Raw genomic sequence first — 12203 nt, 5'->3', positions numbered from 1 at the left:
AAGAGTTTGGCCTGAGCCATTATCCTGCTAAAGTCTTGTCCTGCTAGTTCAAAATACATTTATAAATTTTCATCATACAAATGTTAAATTAGCCAATAGTATAAAGCTGGTCAGATTTCTTGGATCATGATGGGTGTGGAGCCTAACCAGGTTTTATCCTGGTGGTAAAGATTGTTGTAATTGTAGTTAATACACAATTGGTAAGTATTTGTTTGAAAGTATTTACATACATTCATGAAGAACGTAATACATGTGGTTGTATATTAGTATACCATTGGTATTTTGTTAGAATACAAATAATGCTAGTAAAACAAAATATAAATCTTACCTCAACCTCTTTGCTGCTTAATTTTTGAGTTTGCTTTGATGTTCTCTCTTTTTCTATCTGTAATTTTTCTTTCAATTCCTCTGCAATACCTGACATTACTTCCTCGTTCATACTAGTTTGTCGCTCTGTGGCGGCCGTCTGCATTGCTAATAATTCAATGTCTGTTCTTGATGTTATTGAACTTTCTGTTTCCTTCATTTCACTATTTCTGGAAGTATTTCCAGGCCCTGAATCAGTGTTCTTCCCATGATCCAGCACTCCGCCTAATGGCCCCACAGAGTAACGTGTTTTATTTATATCACCAAATAATCCTTGTAACTGTTTTTGTAATGCCAGATTCTGCTCATTGAGAACTGCATTTTCAGTTTGTACCTGAACTTTAAGTGTGTTAACATGTTGAAGGTCTTGCATCAATTGTTCATTTTGTTGATGGAAATTGTGAACTTGGCTAGCAAGCTCAATACAACGTTTTTTATACCCTTCCAATTCAGATTCATCCGCTGTAGTGTTAATCAAAACCTAAAAATATAAGATTCAAAATTAAATGATACCTAAAATGAGAAAGAATTTTTGACAAGTGTGTTACTTGATTTTTAACTTTTTAACAATCTCTCAATTATATAGATGCTAATATCTTTTTGTAACATGGGTCAAAATAAACAAAAGTAATATGTTGTGTTTTTTTTCCACAAATATATGTATTAAACAAATCTATGATAAAACATTTTACACATAATAATCTTACTGTTTCTGTATCTGGTGATTTATTATTCAGCTCGGCTTTAAGGTTCTCCACTTTATTACGTAAATCTAGCATTTCTCTCTCAGCACTGAATTTTTCTTCCTCTAGACTGCGTATACGAGACTGTAATTCTTCTAGCAGTGATTCCTATAGATACAAAGATAAGACAATCATGACCTATACCCCTACTGACTGTATAATGGACTTGTCCTACTTTGAATTTTGAACTGTCCATTATTAATTTAAGGGATTTCAATATCAAATGAATGAAATTAAATAACTGTCAGTATATAATCTGGTCAGACTGAACAAGGGTACATGCTAGCCAGTGTCACTTGCACATGTTTACTTTTAGAACCACAGGATCATTTATTTATCATACAAATATCACATGCAATTTTTGAGAATTCAAAATCAAATTGAATAAAAAGATAATATTCAAGTCAAGTCTCTCTTGTAATTGCAATATTTTGGCAGGATAGTTCCATCAAAAATATTTAGTACATGTACATAAAAACTCTACTAATTCAATTTTTGTCAAACAGTGACTTTCCAGCTTTATTGGTGTATGAAGAACAGGTGAAGAATTACCAGCCCCTCTATGCATGACGTAAAGCTCTAGCACCACAGTAGAACCACTGAAGGTAGTTGGAAAGCTTTCTCACATTAAAGAATCCAAGTTTCCTAGATAATTTGAACCTATACTACCAACATCATGAAAGAGAGTGCATAACATAATAATAAATATGGCAAGTCAGTAAAAATATATTTACATATAAATCTGTAAGTCATTAAAATAGCAGGAAAAGTCAAATTATATTAGTGGTTCCATGTTCTTTCATGGCTATGTCTCTGATGAAAATATCGAATCTGATGTTTAGCCATGCTAGTACATGTATATGCCAAATTTTACACTGAAGCATACAAAGAAATATGTTCTATATATGTAATACTGCATGTGTTATTTACCTGTTTATCAGGTGATTCCAAAGCTTGTTTATATTTTTCATTCTCTAATTTTAACAAGTTGATCTGCCTATGTAGATGCTCGAAACGTAACAGGTTTTGTTTATTACTATTATTCACTTTTTCCTTCCATTGCAACAACATCTGAAACTGTTTCTTCATGTTTTCATTATTTTCCTTCAAGTACTCTGTGAGGAAATATTAAATCAGAAGAAATGTAAGTGACACAAATAAATGTATTCATAAGAAAAAACATTTGAAATTATCCCTACATAAATTCACCTGCCATTTCCTTTCTGAATGGTGGGGTTTCTGGTACATGTATTGACTATTGCACATTCAATCAATGACAATACATAGGTACATGAAGCATTAACCCATTACCTTATTTAGGCCCCTGACGCTTGTTTTTGTTTGAGAAATGTTGTTTAAAAAAGTGACCACTTTTGTGGCGCCTCCCCCTATCCAAAAGATACATCAGGGGTTGCCTGAAGGAGGATATGCCCCCTTCTGTTTGGGGGGGGGTTGAAGGGGGCAGAAGTCCCCCTCATCGCCAAGAAAATTTTGGACTTCTTAGAGGTTAAAAATGACCCCAGATCGATCATAAGGTAACGTGTAGCCTTTGACTCTATCTCAATCCATTGAGAAGTTGCAGCACTTTGAAAGCAATTTTGATGGAAAAAATCACCGCAAAATAGTGATTTTTTTGGCAATTTTGTGATGTCCCCTCGTTCCTATGTTAACAGTAAATTTAAGACTGAGCATTATGTTACAAAGGCAATTGTCCAGTCAACATTTGTGCCAAGTTTGATTAGTATTGAATCAGTTTTTATAGTTTTATAGCAATTTGAACTTGTAACAGGAGACTTTTCAATGAAAACAGCCATTTTTCACAAAATGCTCATGCAGTAATGGGTTCACTTTTTAATGATCATTATTAAATAGCCTTATAGTATTGATACTGTGTGCATGATTTGCAACAACAAATTTGTTTTTATAAGCGTAGAACCAGTATGTACATTTTTGTATATCTTTCAACAAGCAAATTTGTTGAATTTATTTCCCCTGCCGAGTACTGGTTAATACTAACACAACAACTGAAGACATAAGGCTTTATTGATATATTTATCATGGCATAAACAGTAATATTCTTTGTACTTGATAAATATTCAGGGCAATAACAGAGCCATAACTCTGTGTTAAATTGTAATCTCCTCTTGGTATTAATGGTTCCCATTAAGTTTCATTGAATTCCAGCCAGTAATTGCAGAGAACTCGCGCAGAAACGATTATTACTCTACATTGTATACGCATACTGCATAACTAATCAAGGGCCATTACTATGAGTTAAAGTGTCTGACAGGAACAAGGCAATGATATGCGCATCTCCTCTTTGTATGGAAGGTTCCTATAAAGTTCGCTCTATATGCATACTGCATAACTAATCAAGGGCCATAACTCTGAGTTAAAGTGTCTGATCAGAACAAGCCAACTATATGGGATATTTCTGGGGCTGGGAACGAATAAGGAATTTGATGTTCGAATATTTGTTTTCCATATTCGAATATTCGTTTTTACAATGTTTGTTCCAATATTTCTCTTCAACGTATAAGCATCTGAAATCGATTGTGTCAAATACTATACTACTTTAATATGCTTGGGATAATCGACAATTAAAAAAACCTTCATTAGTTTACGATGTTAGTTTTTTTCCGTTTTATTATTTATTTTGTAAATTGATATATATGTTTACTTTTGAAATAATATCATAATTTGATTGTCTTTTGTCAGTTTATCCGACTGCTGATCCTTTGTCTAATTAATTACCCCAAACTTTTCACAGTTATTTGGCGTTAGTTTTTTACACGCATTATACAAACAAACATGAACACCTAATCAACTTGGGGTCAAGGGTTTAATTTACAGTCTAAATAGAAATTTGAAAGTAGTAACAAAAAAAATATTAAAACATTTCTTTTATTTTTCGAATATTCATATTCGTTTTTCAGTGTTCAAATATTCGGTAGTGTTTCGATTATTCGAATAAAATTCCCGGCCCTAGATATTTCTTGTAAAATAAAGAAATAACTTTTGTTTAATGAGTTATTTTCATGGATTTTCTTATACAATAGAGAGTATATAATTCATGAATTTTGGTAACAACTATTTCATTGAAAATGATCACAGATATTAAGAAGTCAGGAGCTGAACCATTAAGGCATGGAGGTTTAATAGTAAAGCATACAGTATACCTTTTAAAGTTGCATTCTCAGAGGCAAGCTCCTGCAGTTTCTCCATGGCTTGTTCTAAAGAAATATCTGTCATAGATGGCTGTATGCCATTTTGTACTGGACTAATAAATCCATTGTTACTCGGTCCAGTCTGATTGGACAACACTGAGAATGAGCTTCCAGACGACGGTGCCACCATACTTCTGTTTCCCTGATTACCTAATCCTGGTTGTTGGTTGCCCTGGCCTGCTGGTACAGGCAGACCACCATTCATAAACTGATGATTCATATCTAAATCAATGAAAAAATGTGATCACTTTTACTTTGTGTATGCTATATAGAATAAACAATAATTGTATGAAATTGATAGATTAGGTTAGATCAACTTAGATGCCTGGTATAACCAGTAAATACCGTACGGTAGGTAACTCATTGTAGGAAATTTCTGTTTGTTTTATTTTTCTACTAATATAAACCTAGGCTCTTAAAGTCATGCCAGCTGACTTGTATTTTATGATTAGAAAAAGAATCCCAACACTGACTAGTTGGATTTGAACCCACAACTTTCGGAGTAGGAGTTACCACTCTCTCTCCAGTATTTCCAGTCGTACAGGCCATCCTTAAAAAAATGTTTGTTTGCAGTAATGCGACCGACTCACAAAATTTGCCCCTACTCAAAAGTTTTTTTCATGGTCTGGATAAAAAAAAAATTTTTTTTGAATCAAAAAATTATGCCTTGTGCTTTGTTTTTGTTCTTTTAAAGGTTAATAGAAGAAATAAAATGTAGGTATTATTTAATTAGAATTCATTTATCAATTTATTAATTGTTACCAGATTATCAAAGCATAAATTGTCCAGCATTTTGAAATTCCATGTTTATTTGGGAGTACAGTTCAAAAAAAAAAAAAAAAAAAAAAAAAAAATCGACCTACCTACCCACCTTGAAAATTCTGGGTCGGGTTACTGCAAACAAACATTTTTTTAAGGATGGCCACATGTAGGTGTGCTCAATATATTCCCTCTGACAAAACCTAGTAAAAGTGCAGTCACTATGACTTGGTTACCTTTGTTAAACAATTGTATTTGGAAAATTTATTACTCCTGGTGAGATGGATATACCCATACCCTATATAGGAATCAAAATTAGTTACAGGTCAACAAAGAAACAAATATCCTGTTTTTTTCTTATTATTGTACAGCTATGGACTAACAAGAAATCAATAAACTAACGAAACCCTCATAACGCAATTACATGTATAACAATTTGCTTTTGCTAAGTAATGATTTGTTAACACTGGAAAACAAGCGACTTCATGTGATTGAATCATGATATGTTATTTTGTATGTATATAATGACGTTGACCATGTTCAAAGTATATTTACTTTAGGTCTATAAATGAACTATTAAATGTGTTGAAACATGAAGAGATATACAAATGTGTATGTTTAAAACCGAACACATAACAGTGGAACTCAATAAAATGTTTATCTGTACACAAGAACAGTAGCCACTTGCTCCATGGTCGCCGCATCCATGGCTTCGTTGGCGTTAAAGCCAAAGAATGGAGCGTTGTTGCATGCCTCAACAATGGGGGACAGTAGTGGATTATCTTCCCTTGATAAAAACCGAGGTTAACCAAAATGTAAGTAGGTCCAAATATTTGGAATCCTTTGCTTTTATCGTTGAGTTTTATATAAGACAGGTTGATATGTCTTAATCAATTATTTACACATGCATCAACAAATATGTAAACCTTAAGGAAAAAATGATTAATTTATGTCAACAGATTCTACATCTTATCGCAATATCTAATCTGAATATTACAAATGATCATAATTAGCCCTAATTAATTCAGTTTGCTACAAAGAAATAGGCGATAAAGTCCGAGTAATCCAATAGCTTAGGACCTATCTATTTATAGGGAGTACTCAGGGGAGGTTATTCACTACTGTCCCTCATTGTTGCCACATAGAAATTATTTCGTTCTGGATGTGGGATGAAGTGTAATTTTTGCAGGGATTACTGTAATCAAAGTGGTTCCGTAAAATCGTATTATGATTCGCCTGAAGCTGAAAAATTGCGGTTGACTTGGCGACCCCAATCGCAATATTGTGCCTTCCATCAAAGTGTGTACAATAGCAATTAATATTTTCTGGGGTTTTTTTTTGTCAAGGGCCTATTCATGTGCGATCGAATGGAGGAATAGATTCTACTTGAAATTTAAGACCACATTTAAACAAAATTTATGAAATACGGTAACTAAATAAATCTAAAATACAATTATGTTAAGGGAACTATAGGCCTTGTGATTTTTTGGAACTAACAAATCAATCAGTATAGATAGATCTAAAACTAGGTATTACTTAAATGTAGATGTAGTACACATACAACTAACTCTAATCCAATCTAATTAAAATCAGCTCCTAATTAACACTACATGCAAGAAATAATTAAATAGAACTAAGCATTAGTTAATTTATCCCTAATCTAGTTTATCAATCACAAAAGGTTAAATAGAACCTCCTAACTTGCTCCGAAATGCCTAATGATGACAGAGTCCCACTTGGCGTTTAAAAGATGAAACTTTTTGTAAGCGTATAGTGATTGCTTCATAAAAACATCTCCGGAAGGAGGGACACAACATTTATGGCTCGCCATTTTGAAAATACTCGCTATATAACTTTCTATACTAAAGGGAACTACCGCTATTATGCTCGAGTTCGAAACATTTACAGTATAGTATTAATTTATGAATATTATTCACTCTATATAGTCGTTATAGTTTTAAAGATTTGAAACTTACTATACCTAAATACTTCGAAGATCTATATTTATATTAGAATCAATTATATAATTAGAGGTAACCGTAACTAAATTTTGGAATCATGCCTTAAACCTCAAACATCACCCTCACCCACACCCTTTAGTTTTCTCACCGTTTTAATAGTATATTTGAATTTTTGTTTTCCTGAATCAATGTTACGCATGTGTGTAAGTACGTAACGCTAACTACGCCCCTGATACAGGTACTTGCCTGTGATAAATTAAATTTAAAACTGACAGTTGGACTTTTAAAAATGATATTACGATTTGATTCACAGATTCTTTTTAAGTGCAGCTTAAGTAAATACTTTGGTCACATTGGTGGCAACAATATGCCGCAAAGAAACGACTCACAGTTTTTAAAAAATATTTCTCTGAATCTGAACGAATTTAGATGTTTAAAAAATTTCGAAACAATATTGGAAATTTTAGCAAACTAGAATACATGTAGATTTTCTATATTCTATTTAAGTTGACATTCCAAACAAGCACAACACAAATAAAAGAAATACATGTACATTATGTATACACAGAGACATAGATAACAGAGATAGGCAACTTCCTAACCAGTTAAAATATCACGCGTGCCTGCTAAACTTAAAACTTGTAGCAAGTTAAACTTATTAACCAGATATCAAAATCAGGAAAATAATACATTTTCTGAAAGCTTATGCATTTGTCTATAGCTGCAGGTAAAAATATTTACAGTTCCCATTTAAATAAATGATACATCTATTTTTAAAGAGAACTACTTGTTTATTTTTGTTACAAAACATTTCATATGACGAAAAAACTAGCTCAGTGGGTATGTTCTGCTATGTTTTTCTAAGTGAAAGGCATTGAAAGTTACAAATATTTTAACATGCAGCTATAGATAAAAGATTTACCTTTCAAATGGTATATACTATTAAAGGATCAAATGTACATCCATTAAATTTTATTTGCTACAAAATGCCTATTTTTTCACTTTTTGATAGGCATGAGTGATATTTCAATGGAGTATATAGGAGCTGCTTATCTCTGTTATCTAGGTCTCTGGTATACAGTATACTGTACTCCTCTTAGTTCACGGTACTTAACACTTTAAAACAGTAAAGAACACAAACAATAAACTTACACAACAAAAACTGTTATAAACTGTATCATTTAGTCATTTTTCTGCTATATGACACAAGGAAACAACAATATATTCAATCAAAATTAGTTTTAATTTGTCAGATGTAAACCGTGTGTCGGCCATTTTGAAAACAGTATGTCATCATTTAAATCGCGGTAATGTTGTTTTATTTCAGTTTTTTCATGTTTCAGTTAAAATTTCTTTGTTATTTTGCATAATTTTAAATATTAAAAGTATCTTTACATTGTAACTTAATTTTTTTTCTTTCAACAAACAAGAACATTTAGAAAATGATGATTGTTTTAGACGTATGCACAAATCTAATGGACTATTGTTGTTTTTTGCAGAAGTTTGTAAAATGTTGTTCAGTTTTACGTAAAAATCTATAGATTTAAATTATTTTTCACAAAAACTTTGTTGTTAAGGTGGTTGAATAAAAAATGTCAATTCTGACCAATTATAACAATGGTCACATGAAAATATGCCATTACCGTGAGATAAGTGATGACGCGGAATTAGTGATGTTGAGTATATATTTTTATGCGGTTCCAACAATAAAGTGTGATAAAACAAGATCTAAATAAATTGAAAAATGGGCTGACCCGTGCCGAGTTGGAATAGGGCCGAGCTGACTCAGGGACCGAGTACGATTTAGGGCCGATCTGATCCTTGGCCTTGCCTATGTAATCAGGTATGATAACATTCAAGAGAGGAGGCTAAATTTTTTATTATAAATTATGTTAGAGTCTGACAAAATTAAAGTTTTCATCTCGAACATTTATTACAAATCTCATTTTTTATAATGAGTTAAATCAAATAAAGACAGTATACTTTACCTAGCTTTTATATATTGTCATAACTAAATGCGAAATAAAAACTAGAATACCCAACTTAAAATATTAGATTGGACTAACTTGGGGTTTTCCAGTGACGGAAGTATAATCATCCAGACCATTCGGAACTACCTCGGCTATTATCTCAATCGCAACTACTCGGCCCTTTCCGTCAGTATTCGGATAAAGACTGACGAAAAGGGCCGAGTAGTTGCGATTGATATGCAATCGCAACTACTCGGCCCTTTCCGTCAGTCTTCGGATAAGGATCTCGAACACAATAGTATGAATACACAGAACGGATGCAGTATTCCGGTCTAACCTACGCTAAGAAACTAAACATGTAAACAAATAGTAATTTAATGCTGGGAGTTGTTGACACGTTTATTTCCGATATATGAAGTAAAAGTCCACCTGAAATAGGTGAATTCATAGGTACAAAAGCAAACAATACATTATTTATATATTTACTAATGTGGCTGTGAAACCGAAAGTACAAAAAACCAACCTGTTGACATTTGGTCGGATTTATTTTAAATTGAAAATCAGAGGGCATATTTAAATAACAAATTGTTGTCGGGCATATTTTCAAGCATAAGAGTACCGGAACAGACATTAGATGTCAAATATATACATTCGTTTTACATTATCTCTGTTTCTATTTACATCAGTAAACCACGTGGTAGAACTACTTTCAATCCGTATTGTTTCCGAGGTTAATATTGTAGATAATAGCCGAGGCAGTTCCGAATGGATTGATATGCAGACAATATAGGATTCGTTGTACATACAATTTTACAAAGATAGTTTAGACACAGATACACATACACTATTCAACTCCATGGTTTAGATACAAATGTAATGAGTCAGAGATGGATATCTGTATGTCCATCTACACCGTCTGTCTTTCTGTTTAAAACATGTCTATCTGCTTTTCTGTCCGTCTGGCTCTCTGTTTTTTGTCTTTACTTGATAATTGTAAAACTTGATTAACTTGTGTAGAACATCTGCCTATCTTTAATAGGGTAGGTCTATCTGTTTGCTTTCCTTTCCTTATGCTGTCCGTCCTATATTTATGAAAACTACAACATATGGTCTGTGAATCTTATTGAAAGTATCTAAACGAAAAGATAACTCATTTATATTAAATATGGATATTAAGAGTGATTGATGAATAGTTCGGATACTTTGTTTGATAAGCCAAAAAATGAAAGCCCTGTCATACCTACAACCATGTGACCACAGGGGAAATGCCTCCTTTTATTTATTTCTGTTTCTCTCGTCAATAACAGTTACAGATGTTATTTAAATATCTGGTAAAAAAGTGATCTCTCAGATGCATTAAAAAAGCAAATCTACATGAAAATTGCAGAGCCGGTTTAATTGAGTCTGTATATGACAATATAATGAAAAAGTGCAACATCCCTCATGCCCCCTAGCACCGGATTGAGCGGTACTCAATTCTCAACACTTAAAAGTGCTGGATTCAATGATCCCGAAAACCCAGAAAAATATAACAACACTGAAGTGAAGTACGGGGCAACATTTTACGGCTGCCACACAGCACTTCACATCTGCTTTTGTGATGTATAAATATCTGGTAAAAAAGTGATCCCTCGGAAGCATTAAAAACAGCAAATTTACTGAAAATTGCAGACATGGTTTGATTGAGTCTGTGATCACGAAAGCTGTATTTGACGTTGAACATATGTTTCGCTCTATAGTGCACCAAAATTTATGCATTTCTTTGAAGAGGACTCCACTTTTTGAGTAAAATTTATTTCTTTATTTTCATATGATGAATAGTATTATTTTTTTGTAATCTCTTTTTAATTCCATTTTAGATGACTGGATGTAAAGCCGAAATATTAGAAAAGAGTATTGTTATGATTACGACAAGAAGAGAAACCTGCAAGAGACCATAATATGATTAGAAGTTCAGAAACAAGAAAAAATGTTGAACGAAACTATATTTATTTAAGACAGTAACTGTGTAAGTTGCAGAAAGAACATAAACTTCATGGCGATGTTGTCAGTAAAGTTGAAACCTTCGACTTTCATGTTTAAATCAAGTATTTGTGTAAAACAAGACACTTTAAGTGTGAAGTACGGTCCTAGGAAGAATCAAAGGCGTAAATGGCCTCCTGACAGCTAAAATATGTTACCACCATTGTTGTAACAATTATAACAGTTGAACATTTCAAGACGTTCTTTTCATGAAAAGTGCAAACACACGACTTGCAAATCTAGTGAAAAAGACCATCGAAAACAGCAAGAGAAGGCTTTTTAACCTCTATGCAATACTTTGAAAGTTATTGAAGGATAACATTTTTTAAATTTAACTAGGTGTAGTCGAACTAATGAGCATTATGAGAGACATAAAGATATGGAGATCACTCTTATATCTCTTTATATAACAAGGAAGAAAACATAAACAGGTTAAACAAGATGTGATGGCATACAAAGGTGAAATATTTTTTAAAGCAGCCTAAATGATACATGACATAAAATTGACATTTTGTACAAATAAAATTCTAATTTTGAACTAATACTATAGACATTACTACAGTTCATTTTGAGCATTATAAACAAAGATTTATTCTTAACTTACTTAAGTGTTTTGCAATATAGATAGTTGGACAATACTGGCGATGATAAATGGAGTTATTTCTACTAAATCATGTTAAAAGTGATAGTTTGCATAACATTTATGGGTGATATTTGGATGGATGAGACTTTGGTAACGTACAAATACGTTAAATGACGCAGAAAAAGTTGAGTATATTGCCAGGTGCAGTGTTTGTTCCTACGGATTTTAGGAGAAAAAAACTGAGTTTGTTCTCTTTATTTTTATAAATCTTTCAAAGATAGTTCAAAAATGCTAGAATAATGTCAATGAAATTGATGTAACGTATGTTACATTTTGCTTTTAAAATGTCTTAAGTGATTAAGTTTCTTTTAATATTTATATAAGCTTATGTGATATTAATATTGTTTGAACCTCTATTAAATTGTAAATATTAGGTATTTTTAAGATAATGCAATTTGAACGTTTAGCATTATTATTATGAGTGGGTGGGGTAATAATCGTGTGTGTCGCAAGTGAATAAATAATAATAAAAAAGGCCAAACCTGTTATTGTTCATTGCAAATTCTATTTTT

General features: G+C 32.4%; 1 protein-coding gene across 2 annotated transcripts; it reads right to left on the bottom strand.

The window, feature by feature from the left end:
• Positions 1 to 328: 328 nt before the first annotated feature.
• Positions 329 to 9262, bottom strand: LOC132722300 (NF-kappa-B essential modulator-like; the record flags this gene model as incomplete). Of its 2 annotated transcripts, none has more annotated exon segments than XM_060706770.1 (5): positions 329 to 847; positions 1074 to 1217; positions 2040 to 2224; positions 4289 to 4558; positions 9123 to 9262. In XM_060706770.1, coding segments are annotated over 4 exon segments (1116 nt in total), but the record flags the coding sequence as incomplete, so codon positions are not given.
• Between the last annotated feature and the right edge of the window lie 2941 nt (positions 9263 to 12203).

The sequence above is a fragment of the Ruditapes philippinarum genome, unplaced genomic scaffold (genome assembly GCF_026571515.1).
Source record: "Ruditapes philippinarum isolate M1 unplaced genomic scaffold, ASM2657151v2 ctg4874_1_1_1_1, whole genome shotgun sequence".
Classification (NCBI taxonomy): Eukaryota; Metazoa; Mollusca; class Bivalvia; order Venerida; family Veneridae; genus Ruditapes; species Ruditapes philippinarum.
Note: the sequence above shows the minus strand (reverse complement) of the source record. Positions and strands in the feature narration are given on the sequence as shown.